Genomic DNA, 22,164 nt, shown 5'->3' on the forward strand with positions numbered 1-22,164 from the left:
CATTTGCAGGCAGTGCAGGTGAGCAAAGCGAGTGCGTGAGCGGTGCACGTACATTGGTGAACGGGTAGGGAAGGTAAGTGAATTTCACCCCTGGCCTGGGGGTTCTATATTGGTCCAATAATCATCGCTTAAAAATCATAATGTCTACTGCAACTAATTCACAAATGGGAAATGGATGCTTTCAACTTCTGACTGCTGCGTTAGAATATAAAAAGAGAAATAATCTATTCTGGAGGGTCATGCACTTCCAGCACTCCCAGTTATGTTCAGAATGCTCAGTGTTGTTTTCGCTGAGTGACAGTATTCAAGAAAAACACATAGACTTATGAATATTTCTTTAACAGGGAACAGGAAAAGAATATGCCATAAAATATTTACTTAGATTTGTGAGGCTTATTACACATCCATAGATGGAATAGACAGTATAATTTGCTTTCAAAGAAAAAAAAGAGAGGCAATTGTTTGATTTTACATGAGGTACATGTACAGGTATTTTAATTACATTTAAGCAAATATTTAAACTTTGCAAACAATATTCTTTGAGTAAAACCAATTTCCAATTTTAATTCCAGCCTATTTTACCTAAAAATTTGAGTTGACATTTTTTTTAAATGATCAATTACTTTCTGTTATGATAATTCTATATGTTAAAGCTAAAATTAATACACTAAAAGTCCTTAAAGTATTCAAGGATCCGTAAAGCATTTTGAGTTGTTTTAAATTTTAAAAAATGTGATTCTTAATACTTATGTCTCTAGACTTTTTTCAGATGTTTGAAACTGTAGTGCATTGGTACTCTAAGTCCTAGTAGAAATGCCCTGCACAAAATTAGTGCTGTTATGAAAAGGATAATTACACATGATTGACTTGTCCTATGAACAATGTAGATATGCTCAGCAATATCAAAAGATAAGAACATTTACAGCAATCATATTGCTGCCTCTCAATTTTAACTTTTCTAAATTTGGAATAATAAACATAAGTAACTAAGAACTAAGTAACTTTTGATATAATTTGATGGGAGTTTCTCAGTTGTTTATCACTAAGATCAGCCTACTCTTTGGCATCTCCTATTCCTCCAGCAGTTATTGCAAATGTGGCTTCATTTTCAGGCATTTCAGGACTGAAAAAAGAAATAAAAATTAATTCTTTTACTTTCCTTTTGGAATTGTGTAAATAAACTGAGAGATACTATGCATGATAGAATTGGCTGCAGAAATCCAGAAGAACACTAGATGGGGCAAAAAGTTACTGTTTGTCATATATCATTTTGTCCCTATATAGTGGTGGGATTTTTGCAGCCCAGATTTTATAAACCTATACATTATACGGAGTAGAGAGTTGGTCTCTGACAGAAAACCACTTGAAGAAACTAGAAGCATTTGAAATGTGGATTTACAGACGACTGTTACGTATAAACTGGGTTAACAAAATCACAAATGAGGAGGTGATAAGCCGCCTGGGAAAGCAAAGGAAAATAATAATAATAATAATAATAATAATAATAATAATAATAATAATAATAATATTGGAACTGGTTAAGATCAGGAGTACTGAAAAAAGAAACTGAAAGCTTTATTTTGGCAGCTCAAGAACAAGCCCTAGCCACAAACTGTATGAAGGCAAAAATTCAACATGTTACCACCAACAGCAAATGCCGTCTCTGCAATGAAAAAGAAGAGACAGTCGACCACCTGATCAGTGGGTGCAGCAAAATTTCACAAACTGACTACCTACAACGCCATGATCATGTTGCTAAGATCATTCACTGGAAATTGTGCCAGAAGTTTGGATTTGAGTACAGCAAAAACCACTGGGAACATCAGGTTGAGAAAGTTTTAGAGAATGAGAAACTCAAGATCTTGTGGGACTTTAGGATTCAGACTGACAGGCACTTGGTCCACAACACACCTGACATAACAATAGTTGAAAAGAATAAAGTATGGTTCATTGACATTGCAATACCTGGTGATGCACGGATTGAAGATAAGCAGCAAGAAAAAATCACAAAGTACCGGGACTTAAAAATTGAAGTTGAGCGACTGTGGAAAAAGAAATCGTGTGTTGTCCCGATTGTAATTGGAGCCCTCGGAGCAATACCCAAAGGGCTACCCCGCTATTTAGAAATTCTAAATTTGCCGGACTTGAACATTTTGACTCTACAAAAAACCACCTTACTCGGAACAGCTTACATCCTCCGACGATACCTTAACAGTTCCTAGGTCCTTGGTTAGGACTCGAGCTGCTGAGCTATTAACCAGCCTCAAAGGCTGTGAATCTCACTAAAGATTAACCAATAAATAATAATAATAATAATAATTTTATTTCTATACTGCCCTTCTCCCGAAGGACTCAGCCTATTAAAAGCACAAGACAAACATCAATTAAAATAATTTAAAATTATTAAATAATTCGGCTCAATTTAAAACCCCAGAAATTTAAAACACCCAATTTAAAATTATTATGTTGATAGCCCGGCCTGGCGGAACAACAGGGTCTTGAGTGCACAGCGAAATACCCGGAGGTCGGAGATCTTACGCATTTCTGGGGGCAGTTCATTCCACAGGGCTGGGGCTCCCACAGAGAAGGCCCTCCCCCTGGGTGTCGCCAGCCGACATAACTTGGCCGATGGCACCCTGAGGAGACCCTCTCTGTGGGAGCGAACCGGCCAGTGGGAGGCTATTGATGGCAGAAGTCGGTCTCGAAGGTACCCGGGTCCTATGCCATGGAGCGCTTTAAAGGTGGTAACCAACACCTTGAATCGCACCCGGAAGACCACTGGGAGCCAGTGCAGCGCACGCAGAAGGAGTGTCACGTGGGCACAACGAGTTGCACCCATAACCACCCGCATGGCCGCATTCTGGACCAGTTGGAGCCTCCGAGTGCTCTTCAAGGGGAGCCCCATGTAGAGAGCATTACAATAGTCCAGCCAGGAGGTGACAAGAGCATGAGTGACCGTGCACAAGGCATCCCAGTCCAGAAAGGGCTGCAACTGGCGAATCAGGCGAACCTGATAAAAGGCTCCCCTGGCCACGGCTGTCATATGCTCTTCTAAAGACAGCCGTGCGTCCAGGAGGACACCCAGACTGCGAGCCCTCTCTGTGGGGGGCAAAGATTCACACCCAATAGTCAGCGATGGCACCTGCTGACTATATCGGGACGCCGGAAGCCACAGCCACTCGGTCTTGGAAGGGTTGAGTCTGAGCCTGTTCCTCCCCATCCAGACCTGCACGGCCTCCAGGCAGAGAGACATCATATCAAGGGCATCGTTGGCGTGGTCTGGGGTGGAGATGTATAGCTGAGTATCATCAGCGTACAGATGACACTTCACCCCAAAACCACGGATGATCTCACCCAGCGGCTTCATATAAATGTTGAACAGAAGGGGTGAGAGGACCGACTCTTGCGGCACTCCCCATGCGAGGCGCCTCGAGTTCGACCTCTGCCCCCCTGCCATCAAACTGCGAGCGGTCGGAGAGGAAGAGGAAGGAGGAGAACCACTGCAGAACGGTGCCCCCTATTCCTAACCCCCTCAACCGCTGCAGCATGATACCATGGTCGATGGTATCAAAAGCCGCTGAGAGATCTAACAGGACTAGGACAGAGGAGCAACCCCAGTTCCGAGTCCTCCAGAGATCATCCACCAACGCGACCAATGCCATTTCTGTGCTGTACCCCTGCCTGAAGCCCGACTGGTACGGGTCCAGATAGATAGCTTCATCCAGGTGCCGGGGAAGCTGTCGTGCCACCACGCTCTCAACAACCTTCGCCACAAAACGAAGGTTGGAGACCGGACGGTAGTTGGCTAATTCAGCCAGGTCCAGGGAGGGCTTCTTGAGGAGGGGCCTCACTACCGCCTCTTTCAAGGCAGCAGGAAAGGCACCCTCACTCAGAGACGCACTTATAATTCCCTGGAGCCAGCCTCATGTAACCTCCCGGGAGGCCAGTACCAACCAGGAGGGACACGGGTCCAATAAACACGTGGCGGCACTAATCTTATCCAGTACCCTGTCCACATCCTCAGGATGGCATCAAAGCCATTAAAAAGCGAAAGTTAGAATGTTTTGGACATGTGATGTGACACCCAGAAAAATACGGTATTCTTCACTTAATCCTCCAATGAAAAATTGAAGGCAAACGAAGTCCAGGCAGAAGAAGAACACCATGGCTTCAAAACCTAAGGGACTGGTTTGGACAAAACTCACCAGCACTTTTTCATGCGGCGGTTGACAAAAATAGGATTGCCAACATGGTCGCTAATGTCCGATGACGGATATGGCACAAGAAGAAGAAGAATACATTATAGTTGCTGTTACTTACCTTAAAAAATAATGCAATTTTCATTTAGCTTTTCTCATTGTAGAAGCAATTGTTATACACAAGTCATTTTGGATATTTTATATAAAGTATATTGTCATTGTACGTATATACACAGTATACCCATACAATGAAATTCACATAACATCCAGAGACCAAGCCCAACACACATGACAATCTCCAGACACATCCCCACCCACCAAAAATTCCCCACCCCTAAACCATCCAAGCATCCACACAGCAGACCAAGTAAGGCTGTCCAACAGTAAATATCCTGTTACAGATAATCCTTGATTTATAACGTATCATTTAATAACTGTTTGAAGTTATGACAGATTTTTAAAGAATATTTATGATCTGTCCTCAAAGTTACAACAGCTGCCATGCCACCAATTACCATATGACTGTATTTCAGACAATTCTCTGCTGGCTTCTGCAGAAAGCTGATGAAGAAGCTGGCAGGAAAAGTTGCAAATTGTTACCACCTACTGGAAGATCTTCTCTCCCCTTCACATGTGAGACTGATGGGGGTGGGGGAGTCCTATGATGGGCTGGAGAAATGACAGTTCCTATCTGTACATGGAGGTCAGGGCAACTCTTGCAGTGGGCTGGAAAAAGAAGCTCAGATCTTTGTGATCTGAACTTCTTTCTCCAGCCAGCCACTAAAATTTCATTCTGCACATGGAGGGGAACTGTCTACCCTGCCTCAAAAGACAGCTGCTTTGATCTGTCCGCTTAACAATCCATGTGTTTGTCCCAAAGGCACTTTTTCAAGAGACAACTGGACTTTCTAGTTTTTCTTTGAAGACGTTTCACTTCTCATCCAAGAAGCTTCTTCAGCTCTTCAGAAAAAAAGCACCTTTGGGACAACCATGACCTGAATAACTGAGAATATCCATAGACATAGATAAATCCATGACTTGACACTATCACTTTTTGTTTTATGACATACACTTCTTTGTAACCCAATTCTATGGCATTAAATGTTTATGTTTCTTCTGACATCGTCAACTCTAACTTCTATATTACACATTGGACAGAAGCATGCTATTAATATAGAAGTTAGAGTTGATAGAATTGGGCTACAAAGACGTGTGTGTCATAAAACAGGAAGTGATAGTGTCAAGTATAAAAGGATAATTTTCTTCTTGGTATCATTATGACTATTCTGTTGTTTTGCATAGACCCTGAGAGCTTTTGCACTGGAGACAAATTTTGTGTGTGTCTAATCATACTTGGCCAAATATTATTCTAAACTACGTATTCTATTCTATACTGTAATGTATACTATAATGTACTGTCACAACTGACAGTATATTAAAGTAATTTAGTCATATTTCTTAATTTTTACATATTTGTTTAAAAACTAAAACCCAAATGAGACACAATGATCACATAGAGAATGTTGAAGTATAGTGTACTGTATCAGTTCATTTCTATATTACCTATCATATATCTTGGCAATACGTAATTCTCCTCTTCCCTTCCGCAAACTAATCCTTGTTGTAGAAGCATGAGCAAGGATATGTCCTCCAATGGGTTTCTTGGGGTCAGCCTGAAAGCTACATCAAATAAAGACAGAGCTGTTATATCCAAAGTGGGAAATATGGCCCTAAATTACTGAATATCTTGAAATAATATTGATATATACTGTAGTTTGCTATGAGAAACATCAATATTAACAAAATAACATTCTTTTAATTGTGTGTTTGTATGCCTTCAGGTAAGTGTGACTTCTGCACAAGTTCCTGCAGTTTGATGGTTTTAACCACTATACCAAGTACTCAGTTTTTCACTCTTTCCCCCCCTCCACATATTACTGATCATTGGCTTTATTAATGTTGGACAAAAAGGGGCATAAACCTAAATTTAAAAATAATAACCAATCATTCCTCAGTTTATAGCACAATCTGAATACAAATGAGAATGCATACAACAGAGCTAATGCTTGACAAAAAGAAATGAATTCTTGACTCAACATTCTTTCCTATTTATAAAACCATTGTTAATTTACCCATCAACTACTATCTTTATGAAGGGAGCAAGGAGCACATCATTTGTAAGTAAGCTCTAGTAGCAAACTTGCTCTGTATAATCTGCAATGGGAAAACAAGATACTGTATGTGTCTCAGTCCCTCTCAGGATCATTGAAGGAGAATATGAATTAGTCCAATCTGAGGATCCTATAACTCCACTCTAAAAGCAAAAAGTAATTTCAAGAGCAGGACTTTTCTCCAGATGAGACAACACAAGAAGTAGTTGCATTGTGCTCAGTTTTGCTCAGTAACTTTCACCTCATTTTCCCAGATGCTTTTTTAACATACACATTTTAAATATAAAGACTCATTTAAACTACATATCTAGCTTGGACTTTCATTCATTTTCCTATCTGAACTGACATTCAGGTGAACTATTTCCATAGAATCCCTTATTAGTATGGTTCAAAATAAAACTGAATCTTCTTTAGGTCTCTAGAGTACCTTTTTCTGTGATTTAAAAATATCATTTAAGAAATCCTATTTCTGTGACTTAAGAACAACATCAGTAATTTATCATATTTTTCGGACTATAAGACACTTTTCCCCCCGAAAAAAGTGGGTGGAAATTTCTGTGCATCTTATAGAGCTAATGTTGCCAAAGCCCCGCCCACCCACCAGCCCCCATTCAGCCTCTGCCTCCCAGCAATTTGCCTCCTTGCAGCAAACAGCAAACAGCCCGGTCAGCTTCAGCACAGCCTGATTTAGCACAAACAGCTGATTGGCGGTTGGATCTGCCTTCCAGAATACCACCGATCAGCTGTTCCAGGCTGTGGGGATTGCCAGCACCGTCCATCGCTACTGCCACCCATTGCAACCTCCACATGCCCCATTTTCGACCTCCGCGCACCCTGTTTTCAGCCTCTGCACGCCCCATTTTTGGCCTCCACGCGCCCCATTTTTGGCCGATTCCAAGCGGCGTGGATCCCGGCTGCCTGGAATGGGCCAAAAACAGGACGCAGAGAGGCCAAAAATGGGGCACGCAGAGGTGGCAATGGGTGGCAACCGCGATGAGCAGTGATGGTGCTGATGGATGATGGCAATCCCCGCAGCCTGGAACAGCTGATCAGTGGTATTCCGGGAGGCAGATCCAACCACCAATCAGCTGCTCTTGCTAAATCAGGCTGTGTTGAAGCTGACCAGGCTGTTTGCTGTTTTTTTCTTCCCCAAAAGCTAGGTGCATCTTATAGTCCGGAGCGTTTTATAGTCCAAAATATACGGGTACTTACGTCATAGTTGCTCCAGGATCAGAGGTCATTTGATTAGTCACAAACACAGCCACATTATATTCTGCAGTAAGAAAATTAGGCCAAAAGATGGAATAGACATGAGAGAGAAAAAATATTCTGCTAGTATTCTTTTCACAATCTTTTGTTAAATCATTTCTAATAAACTATGCCTATAAAACTCTCCACAATATTGAAAAAGCATGAAGATCAGTTTTAATAACCCTAACAGACAAAAAAGTATTATGGAAAGTTTTCTAACATTCAGATGTGTGGACATCAAATCTTTAAATTCCCTATTGCTGAGAATTCTTTCAGTTGAAATATACATATCTGGTAATTGCCAAGACTGGGAAATACTAGTTTAAAAAAAAAACAGTATCAACTTAAACCAGATCATTAAAACCAAATTAAAAGGTGTGGAGTACAAATATATAGGAAGTATTACTAAAAAGATTCTATCCCTTATGTCTTTCAATCTCACTGAGATTTTCAAAAGAGAAAACAGTTTATATAAAATCATGTGTTTAATCTAAAAAGTTTCTTTTTTTTACTTTATCCCACCTTCTGATATTTTCTGAAGTCTTGAGAGCATCTGAGCAAGTTTCTGTTGCCTTTCAGCTAATTCCCCACGACCACTAAAATCCACACGAAACAGTGCCATAATGGAATCTATTATCTGTACATTAAATATCAAAAAGACATTTGTTCATGAGAATAAATTTAAAAGATTAACATATTAATTAAAGGAATTGAAGCATATAATAGACAGGAGTATAAAAAATATACCAGTAATTTGAAGATGCCAGGTTCCTCATGGAATTTGCCAGCAACATAATCAAGTAGTTCCATTTGATGCTCACCTTCCAAGGAGGAAATAGTAATAATAATAACATTTGTTTTAAATCAGAAAAAAAGAAGTACTTGCTAGATAGACCAAGATGTATAATAGTTGAGTTCTTGTTACAACTGACATAACTAAATTTTAGTATATTTAGGTTGCCATTTTTTAAATGTTACTTTAAAATAATTCCAAAAGAAGTTAAATACTTCATAAATATTTGAAATCCTCTCTTGAAAATTCTGCAAAATATGATAATTAATATTCATTTCTAGATGAGGTCACATTAATGTTTATATATCTAATTATACATTTTACCTAAGATTCTGCAATATTTCCATATAGAAGTCATCTGTACTGTCATGTTCAAACATTTGATGTGACTTTCCTAATTTACTTATTTATTTACTTAATGAAATCTAATCTAAGCCTTAGTAAGGCTACACCTAGAATACTGCATCCAGATTTGGTCACCACATTACAAAAAAGATGTTGAAGAAAAAGTGAAAGAAGAGCAACTAAAATGATTAAAGGCCTGGAGACAAAAACATACGAAGAACGGTTGCAGGATTTGGGTTTGGCTAGTCTAGAGAAAAGAAGGACAAGGGGGGAACATGATTTATTTATTTTATTTTATTAAATTTCTATACCGCCCTTCTCCCAAAGGACTCAGGGCGGTGAACAGCCACAAGATAAAACACATAAATACAAAAATTTAAAATAGATTAAAAACGAATTAAATAATTTGGCTGAATTTAAAATACCCCATAATTTAAAACAAATTAAAATTTATATTTAAAATTTATATTTAAAAGGGGAGAAGATTTAGGCCAGGCCAGCTTGATGAAATAAAAAAGTCTTAAGCGCAGTATTAAGATAGCAGTATTCCTGTATTTGAGAGGTTGCCACAAAGAGGAGAGGATCAACTTATTTTCCAAAGCGCCAGAAGTCAGGACAAGAAACAATGGAGATTAATCAAGGAGAGAAGCAACCTGGAATTAAGGAGAAACTGTTGTGGTCCACCAGCAGCCTGTGGAGCTGGCAGCGGAGTCTGACAGCAATGAGGCTGAGGTAGAACATGGGCCAGTCCTGGAGGCTGGGGAAGGCCCGGATGAGGGCTCTGCGTCAGAGGCAGAGATTGGGCCAGGGCCATTGGGGAGTGAGGTGCGGACTCCAGAGCCTCCAGAGCCTGATAGTAGTGAGGCAGAAGAACAGGAGGAGCCTGTTCCTAATGCTCACCTGAGAAGCCAGAAGGCAAGAGCAGCTCAAGCAAAGAGAACAACTTGGGAGTAGGGCCAAGAAATGATTGGCCTCTCCCATAAGGCTTAAAACAGACCAGCAACGGCATTTGGGCTTTGCTGAAAAACAACGTTGGTAGCTTCGTCTTCTTCTTCGTCTACATCTTGTATTTATTTTTGTATCTGTGACTTCTGAACGTTTGCCAAGAAAGGCCTTTGGCAGTTTGCCTAATTGGACAAGGTTTGCGATAGGACTGAGGAATTTGTGACTGGAGGAATTTGCTTTAATTTAGTTGAACAACGCTGGGAATGAAGTAATTCTCAGCTGTTCGAATAAAGTTTGTTTGTTTTTCCACTGACTGATTTTCCTATTACTTACTTGGGCCTGGGTCACAACAGAAACTTCCTAACTGAGGACAATTAACCAGTGGAACGGCTTGCCATCAGAAGTTGTGAGTGCTTCATCACTGGAGGCTCATCACTGGAGCTGGACTAGAAGATCTCCAAGGTCCCTTCCAGCTCTATTCTGATTGATTGATTGATTGATTGATTGAAACAAGCTTGCAGAAATGTGGTTTTATCACAATAACTTAGAAAATTCAGATTAAAAATTTAAAAGAGTGTTTATACAGAACACTGTATTAGAAAAAGAAGAAAAAGCCCTCATTACGTGAATTTCCTTAAGAAAACAGTCTCTTGTGTGTTATAAACAAACCGACTGTACAGAATTAATAAAGTGCAGTGATATGGTTTGAAGGGAAGGCAATATAAATATTTCTTTGGGGAGGAGAAATAAACTAAAAGATAGTATGTTCAGATTTTGAGAAACTTCATAACTCAATCTTATGTGAAAATTATCCTGAGTATATTCGAAACAGAAACACAAATTGAAAAATAGACATAATTCCAATGATAATCCCTTGATGCAGGAGTGGGCTGCTGGGGGTTCACAGGGGTTCGAGAGAACCTCTAGCTAAGATTCTGTGCAGTTTGGAGAACCCCCAAATCCCGCTCCTGGCTGGCCCCACTCACCCCATCCCGCCCTCCCAGGAGAGCACATGCAGCCCGTTTTGGATGCAAGTAAGTGCAGGGCACACGTGGAGGCTGGGGAGGGCCAAAACACCCCCCTGCCATGGTCCAGGAGGCCGACTAGGCCACGCCCACCATAGCCACGCCCACCCAGCTACCGGGCAGAGAACCCCTTGCTAAAAATTTTGAAGCCCACCTCTGCCTTGATGCATAATTATTCATTCTTAAAATGAACAGGATTCTTATGCCATCTTGTTGCAATCTTACTAGTATAAGCCCGTGCATACAATACGTTGTCAAGAACTGCCTCATGATCTGCATTGAAGCGATCAGCAATGTCACGTAGGCGGTCTGGACGACTGGAGTGTTTCTTAGTTAAGGTATCTGATTTTTAATTCAGTTCTCAGGTATATAGCTGAAGCCCATTAACAAAAACAAATATCTCCTCAAAACTGAGCACTTCCAGATGCTAATTCCCCCATTTTCTTAGTAACTATGGTCTTTTGATTGGCAGATGTTACTTGCAAACCAGTCTTAATGCAATGCAAATGTCCAAAACTTACAATCTAAAAATCTATTTGTATTTTAACCTCACTTGAAGAACAAATTAAATTCACATTCCATTAAATTCCTCCTGTGTTTATGGACTTTGTCCCCATTTTAGTGACTTCTCCTGTATCTCCTACTTCTCAGCTCCTAGCAGGCAATATCCAGCCTAGTTTAGGGAAGCAAATTAGTTGACAGGCTGTTTTTACAACTTTAGATTCAGCTTAATTGACAACATGAAGATGTTCTCCATGAGCTCCAGACTGACAAACCTCATGGTGAAAGTGCTTGTGTTTTACAAATTGTAAGAACAACATGTATCCAAGTAACCATTAAGATACATTGCAAATGAATGGCAAATGGGAAGATCTCTCCCCTGCATATGGTAAATTTGTTTAATTAACTTTCACCTTGTCCTCTCTGCACATTAAATGTCTCTTCTGCTTATGTTGTACCATAAGCTCAAATTTAAAATGTATTATTAATACTGTATAGGACCATGATGGAGAACCTATGGCATGCGAGCCAGAGGTGGCCCACAGCGCCCTCTCTGTGGGCACGCAAGCAATCACCCCAGTTCAGCTCCGCTACGCATGCATGCGCACCTTTTGCCAGCCAGCTGGTCTTCAGGTCTCTGGAGCGCATGCGCAGGTGCAGGTGCATGCAGGGTGTGTGTGCATGCAGAGGGGCGTATGTGGGGCTGCGTGTGTATGCGCAGGGGCGGGGTCTTGTAGGGGGCATGCGCATGAATGGGAACACATGCAGGGGCCCACACACGCATGTGCAAGAAGCCCTCACGTCAGTGGTGGGTTCTACTTACCTTTACTATCGGTTTGCAATGGGACCGCACACGCGCTTACTTTGCTCATGTGCGCACTACTGTGCATGCACAGAAGCTTCCTGATGATGTCGGGTTCAGTGGGCGGAGCCTCCTGCTGGTTTTACTATTGGTTCTATAGAACCGGTCTGAACTGGGAGCAACCCACCACTGCCGCATGTGCATGCGTGGGGGGCGGGCGCATGTACGGGGCTGCAGGTGCATTGCATTTTGGGGGTTTGGGTGCACACATGCTTTGGGCACTCAGTCCGGAAAAGGTTACCCATCACTGGTATAGGCAATCCTTTGAAATCCTTTCACCCTGTTCAGTCGACACAATATATTCAGGATACAATGTGTTTTCTGTGTCAATGAAAATAATCTTCCCTCCTGTATATCCATCTGGTCCTGGAAGTTGGGCTGTCACTAAAATGAATAATAATAGTAACAAATTTTCAAATATCCAAAATCAACGGGTTATTGTCAAAACAATGAATGAATTTTACATTAAATCCCCCTTTTTCTATCGGCCTCTGCATCAAAAGCTCCATACTATTATGTTAATTAGGTGAGTAAAGATCAAAATGAAGGAGTTCAACTTATTCTAAAATCATTTTAGAAGTGGCATTTCCCAGGGTGAAATGGGAGCTAAAGAGGATAAGTCAATAAGGTTTGCTTTTGTAATTGCATTTTTTATTGGCTATATATTTGTATTTTCTTCCTTGTATATTGTATATTGCCTTAAATTCTGTACAAATAAATATTTGCATATCAGAAGGGACTGTAAATATTGCTGCAGCCCTGGATGAAGCTGAGAATATTCTAGTGGTGCAGATAATGTTTCCTCCACACCTATCTTGTACAATATAGTAAAATTAAAAAATTGGAGGCTGCCATAAAATGGATGCTGTCAGAAACAATGGAAGAAGTCTCATCTTCATTTGCTGATCATTCATCGTCTCCCTTGTCAGATGGAACATATCAAGTATTCTGACTTGATGACATGCCAGCTGTATACATAATATAATCTGCTTAGCCTGACTGCTCTTCTTTCCACTACCATGGAGATTCTGATAAGAAAGCTTATCTGAGCATTTAATACACTTCTTCTATTGTAATGATTTTGGAAAATACCTTCTGGTAGATGATATTGCTAAGAAACCTGCCAGAGCAAGACTAGAAGGCAATTCCTATAGTTCTTCCCCTCAGAGTATGATTGCTTTAAATACACAGTATTTCTTTGTAATGTGGCATCTAGGAACTTGCTTTCATACTAGGGAGTCAGAAAGGCTATGGGACTGAAGGCAGGATTAGCATTATCCTTACTAAGTGAGAGATACAATCCACCACTGTAGAATAGAAAGCTAATTCTTCAGCTAGTATAATATTTAGAGTGTTCACATATCATATGTATGTGATTTTAAATACCATTGCATATTGAACATGCAGTTTTCAATATAATTATTACTTGATACATACCACAAAGAGTATGGGAAAGTTGGGTTTTGCCTGTTCGGAATTCTATAAAAACAAAAAATTAAAAATTGTAAAGAAGGAAGAAGGATAGATTAGCTAATTAGTCCAAAGTTTCTTTATTGTTTTTATTTCAAAGACTAACACAACTACTTCTTTGAAACCATATCAGTTTACTGGCACAAAAGCTCCAGTGTTCAGATGAATTCCCTTTTATAAGGATTTATATATTTATATAAAAATATTATATTCTCACATAATGGAAGGATCAATTATTGTATATCATGATAATATGCAGCACTCAATTATCCAATGAAATTGATATGAAAACCACTCAGAAGGGACACTTCTCTGACGGAGATAGTTTGACAGAAATATGGAGATAGGATTGAAATATTCTTGAAGTCTGAGGAAGAAGATAGTATTCAGAAGTGATTCAGACAGTCCTCCTGATTCACTGGTGCATAAGAAAGAAGATTGCAAGATTCTGTCATTATAGTATAACTTTAGTCGTCCTGTAAAGTTGATTTTTCTGGTGTGGCCTACCTAGTGCATACCTACCTACTATCTACTTGAGATTCCATTCACTTCAACTAGAAACAACATTTATGCAGTGATACAGATTTCAAATACTTTAAAAATATTTACATATTATTAAGATGGCATTTAGTAATTTTAATAATGGATTTAAAGGTTTAAAGCAGCTCCCAAGTTAGGCATGCTACAGATGCTCTGGAATTACTACCATGAAAATTCACAACCCAAATATCTTCAGGGAATTCTACCCAACCTGAATGGTATCACACTAAGAAAACTGATCTAGATATACTACAATCTGATATATTTTACTTACATATATAGTAGGTCCCAAAATACAAAAAAAGGTATGGTTCCTTCCAGTTCTAAAAAGACTATAACTTTTAAATATTGACAAACAAATGAAAATATAGTGCCTGTTCAATATACTTATAATTCCTATAGCTTTAGGGAATTATTTGCTAATATGTTCACTAACCTCCAAAGGCTTCTGTGATGGCCATGCTTTCAATCCCACCACCTAGGAGTTTACTGGAAAGAAGTAAAAAACCTAAAATCATGGAATGTATAGTACTGAGACTGGCCAAGCCAGGGGGAGGAGACAAACAAGAAACTAGTCTGGAATTCCTACATGGGCTCAAGAAAAAAAAGTCTGACACATCCCTTGAATGCCATTGAACTTTATCTAGTCTCACCCAGATGCATTAGGCTGTTTATAGGCTTGAGAAATAAAACACCTGACTGTTCACATGTAGATATGGTTGCTTGTATCTGACAGAATGGGAGCTGATAGAGTACCTACAGTGCTAAATTATCTAGGAATAATGTATTGCTTAAAATGAAAAATAATAAAATGTAACTTTAACAACATCAAAATGGTAGTAAAATCAATTATTTACTTGATTTATGATACTGCAAAAGAGGGAAATATAAAGAAGAGTAATTACTGTATTTTTCAGAGTATAAGATGCACTTCCCACCCCTAAAAGTGGGTCAAAATGTCTGTGCATCTTATACACTGAATGTTGCCAAAGCCTGGCCCACCCACCGGCCCCCACCCTTCGGTCGTTTTCGGCCTCCACGCATTGCATTTTCAGTCTCCCCACACTCCATTTTAGACCCGTTCCAGGCGGCGGGGATCGCCACAGCACATTGCCGCCAATCTCTGCCTCTGCACGTCACATTTTTGGTCTCCGCACACCCTGTTTTTGGCCACTGCTGCCGATCCCCACTGCCTGGAACCGTCTGAAAATTCGATGCGCGGAGACCAAAAACGGAGCATGTGGAGGCCAAAAACACGACGCACGGAGGCGGTGATTGGCAGCGATGTGCTGTGGCGATCCAGGCAGCCTGGAACAGGTCTAAAATGGAGCGTATGGAGGCCGAAAATGTGACACGCGGAGGCCAAAAACGCAACGCACAGAGGCGATGGGCTGTGGCGATCCCCTCAGCCTGAAACAGCTGATTGGCGGTATTCTGGGAGGCCGATCCAACCACCAATCAGCTACTCATGCTGAATCAGGCTGTGATAATGTGCTGAAGCTGACCAGGCTATTTGCTGTTTGCTGCAAGGATGCTAGTCAGATTAATACTGATGGATGCTGGTAGGCAAAGGCAGTTTTTCTTCCCCAAAAACTAATGTACATCTTATACTCCGAAAAATATGGTAATCAAAATATTCCCTTTTGGGTTTCTTTCAGAAGTTTATTTATAAACCAAAGCAATCATTTAAATTTATTAAACTTGTACCCCATTACAATCTTTTGATTGTCAGTTGTTTATAGAGTATGCTATACATTAATTTAATTAATTTTAAAATAATTTGCCCCTTAAGCAGAATTTGGCCCATTCTCTAACAGTTTTTCATTTTACCTATTAGAAAGTATAATCTCTGGGCTAAGATTACATGTCGGGGGCACTGTTAAATGCTTAATTATGGTTCTGCTGAGGCAATAAAGATAGTGTGATGTCTCCTTTGGACAACTCCTGCAACGCTTCCTCATAGGCCATCTTGAGGGAGAATGAGATAATTCCTGGCACATCAGGAATTACTGACCCTGAACTGCCAGCAGAACAGGCTTCGATTGGGGACAGCTTGCAGATCAGTGAAGAAGAGGGGGAGGTGCTGCCTGCTGTGGTGAATGTCAGAGCATGCAGGGCAGAGAAATGGAGGCCTCGCCTCTCTTGATGGGCTGCACCAGGAGCTATTTAGCATGGCAGGCAGAGGGACGCGTTGCTGGAAGCAATGTGTGTGGGTCGTGGCTACGTGCTCGTTCATGTTTCCTGGGACTCTGAATTTCCATAACCCGGCAGCTAATATGGATTAAGTTTTGCCTGAGGGTTTATGTTCATTTATTGGACTTACTGTTTGAGCAGCTTGCTATTTGTGTTGTGGAATAATTGGCCATTGTCTGGGGAATTAATCTGGGCTTGCTTGTGGCTGGCTTCAGTTGGGACAGTTCTAAAGCCGGGTGAAGAGAACTGCTGGGGGAAGACAAATAAAACTCTCCATAAACCACACTGACATGTGAGTGTGAGTGAGTGGGGCAGCATAGATAGTCAGCTGAAACTAAATTAAAATAAAAAGAATAAAAACTAAATAAAGTAAAAATAAAAACTCAATAAAAACTTGAACATGAAGGAAATTAAAAAAAATAGGGGTATGGGGTTGTCAGTTTACTAACTCAAATTCCTGGCTTCCAGTGGTAATATGGAATACCATCTTTCGCTTCTCACTATACTCAAAAGCAGTCAGAAACCCTGGTTCCTGGAAGGGGAAAATGAAATTCTTTAATATGTCTTGAAGTCACGGTCATTTAATATTTGTAAATTGCTTTGTACACCGAACAAATAATGCAAGTAGTAAGAGCAAACAATTATATAATATTTGATCAAAACTCCTAATCATGTAGTACTGATAGTAGTAAACAAGTTGCCCTTGATCTACAACAGTTTTAGTGATTGTTCAAAGTTACAGTGGCATTAAAAAAGCAACTTATGACAGTTTTTCATATTTTATGACCATTGCAGAATCTCTATGGTCCCCAATTAAAATTCAGATGTTTGACAACTGACTCACATTTATGACGGTTGCAGTATTTCAGGATCATGTGATCACCTTTTGCAACCTTCTGACAAGCAAAGTCATAGGGAAGCCAAATTCACTTAACATCTGTGTTACTAACTTAACAACTGCAGTGATTCACTTAACAACTATGGCAAGAAAGGTCATAAAATTGTTTATAATTATTAAATATGTATGGAATTGCATTATCCCAGACAGATCCAGTGTGCAACTTGGGGGTCCTCCTGGACTCATAACTCCTGCTCAAAGAATAGGTGATATTGTGGCTAGAAGAGCCTTTGTGCAACTTAACCACTGTGTTGCTTTACAACAGAAATTTTGGTCTTAATTGTGGTCATAAGTCAAGGACTACCTGAAGTTCTGAATATGTTATTCAATGTAATTTGCATAATACTTAGTGGGGTATATTTCCAAATGTGTATAGAACAGCTCTTGAATTTAAAAATCTCAATAAAGTAGTTAATGCTTATTTTGTAAAAAGCAATAACTTTTTTACAGTTACATTCTGTTTACAAGATCATTTCAGATTCCTGAGCTGAACTAGATTTACTCTAGGTTTTTACCATTTGTTTACTATGGCTAGACATTGCAAGGCTTGATTCCATGCAGCAAACTATCAAAACATGTGGTGAAGTAAATTAAGGATATGTATTAGATATGGCAGAATTCCTAACTGAATTGGATTGATCTGTAAGGTGACTGAATCAAAGCAGGATCTGAGGAAGACTGAATCCAAATTGAGTCCAGGAGAACCCCCAAATTGCAGACCATGTCTATCTTGGGCAATGCCATCCCATCCAGACCTAAAGCAAAGACCCACATCTTTAAGTCCATTTGAAACAATTGGTTATTGATTTGCAAAATCCAATTTCTTCACAAACTATTTGTTTTAAGAAAAAGTGTTAAATAGGAAGAACAGGAAAAAATATTAGTGCTGGAAACTATGGGAGCCTGGGGAACAACAGGATTTGGCTGAACCCTGGCAAGACCAAATGACTCTGGGTACATGGACTTAAAGATGTGGGTCTTTGCTTTAGGTCTGGATGGGTGGCACTACCCAAGACAGACATGGTCTGCAATTTGGGGGTTCTCCTGGACTCAAGACTCTTCTAGCCATGTCTAGAAGACAATTTTGGGTTGTGCATCAGTTGCAGTCTTTCCTGGATTGGGTGTCCCGGCACTCAGTCATTCAAACCCTAGTCATCTCATGCTTAGACTATGGCAATGTGCTCTATATGGGGCTACCTTTGAAAAGCATTTGAAAGCTTCAACTGGTGCAAAGTGGAGTGGTGTGCCCAATCCTTGAGGGGCTTAAAGTGGCCCATGTTACACCACTGTTCTGAGTGTTGCACTGGCTACTGGTTTGCTACAGGGTACAATTCAAAGTGTTCATTATTACCTATAAAGCCCTGCATGGCATGGGTCCAGATTAGTTGAGGAACCATCTCACCTCTATGGAACAGGTCCGCCCCACCCATGCCAGCGGTGGAGGCATGCTGCAGATCCCATCAGTCAAGGAATTCTGCTGTTGGGGTTTAGGAGAAGAGCCTTCTCTGCTGTGGCCCCAGTCCTTTGGAACATGTTGCCCCCTGAGGTCGTATTGGCTCCAACTATCCTGACTTTCTGTAAGAGCCTGAAGACCTTGTTCTGTCTGTTGGCTTGGAGCCCTGATAGGGGAATTTCACACTGGAGGTGGTTGATCAATTAATAGCAGTTCCCACTTCCCCCTCGTATATTCTTCTCCCTTCCCATTTTTAGTTGTAACTTGTATTTTATTGTAATTATATGTATATGTATATGTATATGTATATGTATATGTATATGTATATGTATACAGTATGTATATGCATATGCATATGTATATGTATCACTTTCTAATAACTTTGAATAATTTTATCAGAATTCTCCAATCTTGAGAGCTAGGGTAATACAATGCAAGATAATGTCAAATCTTAGTGTTTTTTGCTAGTTTTTCTGAGGAGCGAGAAAATAAAAAGAAAACCAGGAAAGTGTAGAATTAAATGCTTGCCTAGAAAATGTGATATATTTAAGTTTAGTGAATCACATACACTAAACTTGAGGACTACCTGTACATTCTCAGGTTTCCTGTAGGAAATAACAATAAAGAAAATCTAGTGGGATACTTTTTGCTTACTATAAGTTTGTTGGCTGCTTCTTTTATCTTCTCTACTTTGGCTTCCGAAAGTCCCTTCACATTACATAATGCTCGCTTAGTTGTCATCTGAATCCCTTTGATTGTGCAAATTCCTACTGATTTCAGTTTCTTAATGTCTGCTACATTCTGTGAAGGAAACATGGTCTAAAGTAGTGAAAGAAAGATGGCCCTGAATTTAAGATGATCTTCCCAGAAATAAATACTTCTTTGAATAATTTCTTCATCTTGTCAGTCTCATCCTGCCAACACTAGGTGAAACCAGTGCTGCAGATTTCATCCCTCTTTCACCAATAAACATGTGCAGGAGGAAAAGTTATAAATCTATATGCATTTATACATGTATAAATTCACTACCACAATCCATACATCAAAAAAGGCATGGTAAGGAAAAGACAGTTTTGTCTAATAGTTAAGGCACCAGGCTAGAAACTAGGAGACTGTGAATTCTAGTCCCACCTTAGGTATGAAAGCTGCCTTGAGTTATTTATAAAAAATAATGATAGGATTTTTAAAAAACTAATAAATTATTTGCCTTTAAAATAAGGTATTCCCTTTACAATATTCATTTATGTCAAGTATTCTTTCTCACACCAGCCATTCTCTCTCACACACATGTAAACCACTTTCACAAAAATACAGATAAAAACACACATATGCACAATCTCCTCCTTTTAGCACAGATAGAAAAAAAAGTATTAGGATAAATATAAGTGTAAATAATAAAAGACTGAAAGAGAGAATCATGTTTAAGTGTATCAAAAGAGTTGAGAAAACATCCACTTTTGCTGTTGTTATAGTATTGTAGTTTAATCCCTAAATGTACTTACAATTCCATGTTTCTGTAACAGATCAATGTCCTGGAAAAATGATTCCTATAACATGAGAACAGAATATTGGTTATTTTATTTATTTATTTATTTATATTTATATTTTTAAACTGCCCATCTCCGCCAAAGACAGGATATAACCAATAAATAAAATCTTGTATAAAAAATTAAATTAAATTAGGTTTAAAATGTTTAAAATTATAGAATGACAATCAAACACCAAAAAAGGGAAAAAAGAAAAATCCTAAAATGGCCATTCCAAGATGGTTATTACAGGTATGTGGGGGGATGTGGGGGGATTTCTCATGGGACTAGCTTGCATCACAGTTGCATAGTCTTCTGTGCCCCCCCCCCATTCAAGGCTGCAGAGCCAAGTTTTAACTCCTTTGCAGAAGGTTAAGATACTGGGGGGGGTGCTTTCCTCACCTCTGGGGAGAGGACGTTCTATAAAGTGGGGGCAGTGGCCAAGAAGGCTCTCTTCCTAGACCCCACCAAAATTCTTTAACCGACAGGGCCTGAAGTGTATCTTCTCTTCCTGATTGAGTGAGACAGGCTGATGAGATGGGGTGAATCCAGTTCTGTAAGTAATTTGATCCTATGCCATGTAGAACTTTGTAAGTGATAACCGACACCTGAATTGACCCAGAAGAAAACTGGTATCCAGTGCAGTTCATGGAGCAAGGTGTTATATCATATGTGTCCTTCTTTGGGCACCCAATATGGCCCAGTGGTTGGTTGCTCCCAGTTCTGTCTGGTTCTTTAGAACCGGTAGTAAAAGCGGCGGGAGGTTCCGCCCACCCACCCGGATGTCATAATTGACGATCTGCGCATGCACACTCCTGTTGCAAACTGGTAGTAAAGGTAAGTAGAACCATATGGCCATACTCTGCACCAGTGAAACTTCCAAATACTTTTCAGGGATAGCCCAATATAGAGCATATTGCAATAGTCCAATCAGGAGATGACCAGGGCATGAGTGACTGAACATAGAGCTTCCATGTCCAGGAAAGGGCTTAATTGGTGCACAATATGGAGTTGCGCAAAGGACCTCCTGGCCATGGCTGCCACCTGCCCTGTAGCACCCCACAAAGGGGCCATGAGCTGGACTTTTCATTTCCTATCAACACCAGTTGGGACTGGCCTTGGAGGAAGGGGAAACAGCACAAAACTGTGCTGCCCAACCCAACTCCTCAAGTTGGCCCAAAAGGATACCATGGTTGATGGTATTGAAAACTGCTGAAGGGTCAAGGAGAGCAAGGATAGAAGCACTGCCACCGTCTTGCTCCCATCAGACATCATCTATGAGTGTGACCAATGCAGTTTCAGTCCCATTTCTGGGCCTGAAACATGACTGTAAAGAATCCAAATAATCTGTTTCCTCCAGGATCCTCCACAGTTGCAATGCCACCACTTTCTCGATCACCATCTTATTTGACTTTAGGTTCAGCCTGTTTCTTCCCATCCATGTCTCAAGTTTTTAATTAAGTCTCTAGTCCTGATACCTCCTCAGGCACCAAGTCCAATCCTGTTTACCTTTTTGTTCTCAGATGAGGTCACCTGCCTGTTGCCAATTAACTCTTATTCTTTTGATGCTGATAAGTAATGACACTATAAACATAGATATATGTTTAATTTATTATTTGTAGATGAACTATCCATTTTATTACATTTCTTGTATGGGATTTTCTCAAGAGACTTTACATTGAAAATTATTACTGAACCAAATATACTTCCATACCTCTTCATCTTGGTATCCTAGTTCTTCTTGTACAACTTGGTCTTCTACAGATTTCATTGTGAAAATAGAACTAATAGAATTCAGTCAGTGCTGCAGAAATCAATTCAATACTGCTAAAAAACATAAATATGCTAATTATTTTATAAGTTTTTGATGTTTACCATATTATGCTAGCCTAGAAGGGGCTAAGCAGATTGCCGAAATACATTAACTAAGATGAATTTCATTCAAAAATAAATATATCACACATCACTACAGTGATCTGATCTTTGAATCAG

General features: G+C 39.9%; 1 protein-coding gene across 1 annotated transcript; it reads right to left on the reverse strand.

Moving 5' to 3' along the window:
• Positions 1 to 356: 356 nt before the first annotated feature.
• Positions 357 to 22,033, reverse strand: DMC1 (DNA meiotic recombinase 1). The gene is made up of 13 exons (XM_087873877.1): positions 21,887 to 22,033; positions 20,149 to 20,193; positions 19,301 to 19,447; positions 16,745 to 16,827; positions 14,539 to 14,591; positions 13,530 to 13,571; positions 12,404 to 12,476; positions 10,955 to 11,046; positions 8,369 to 8,442; positions 8,144 to 8,258; positions 7,583 to 7,643; positions 5,763 to 5,879; positions 357 to 1,123 (listed from the first exon to the last, which is right to left on the reverse strand). The coding sequence occupies exons 1-13, from the start codon at positions 21,941 to 21,943 to the stop codon at positions 1,054 to 1,056; spliced, it is 1,029 nt and encodes a 342-aa protein (XP_087730003.1). The 5' UTR covers positions 21,944 to 22,033; the 3' UTR covers positions 357 to 1,053.
• Between the last annotated feature and the right edge of the window lie 131 nt (positions 22,034 to 22,164).

This window comes from Pantherophis guttatus, chromosome 7, assembly GCF_059756535.1.
Source record: "Pantherophis guttatus breed Tessera chromosome 7, ASM5975653v1, whole genome shotgun sequence".
Lineage (NCBI taxonomy): Eukaryota > Metazoa > Chordata > Lepidosauria > Squamata > Colubridae > Pantherophis > Pantherophis guttatus.

What these genes read in the sequence shown, in the direction of transcription:
- DMC1 (XM_087873877.1), bottom strand. Translation starts at nt 21,943, where the DNA reads ATGAAATCTGTAGAAGACCAAGTTGTACAAGAAGAACTAGGATACCAA. An exon ending in AAGCAGCCAACAAACTTATA is followed by an intron (nt 16,828 to 19,300) that starts GTAAGCAAAAAG and finishes TTCCCCTTCCAG; the next exon opens with GAACCAGGGTTTCTGACTGC. An exon ending in ATTGCCAAGATATATGATAG is followed by an intron (nt 1,124 to 5,762) that starts GTAATATAGAAA and finishes TTCTTTTTTCAG; the next exon opens with TCCTGAAATGCCTGAAAATG.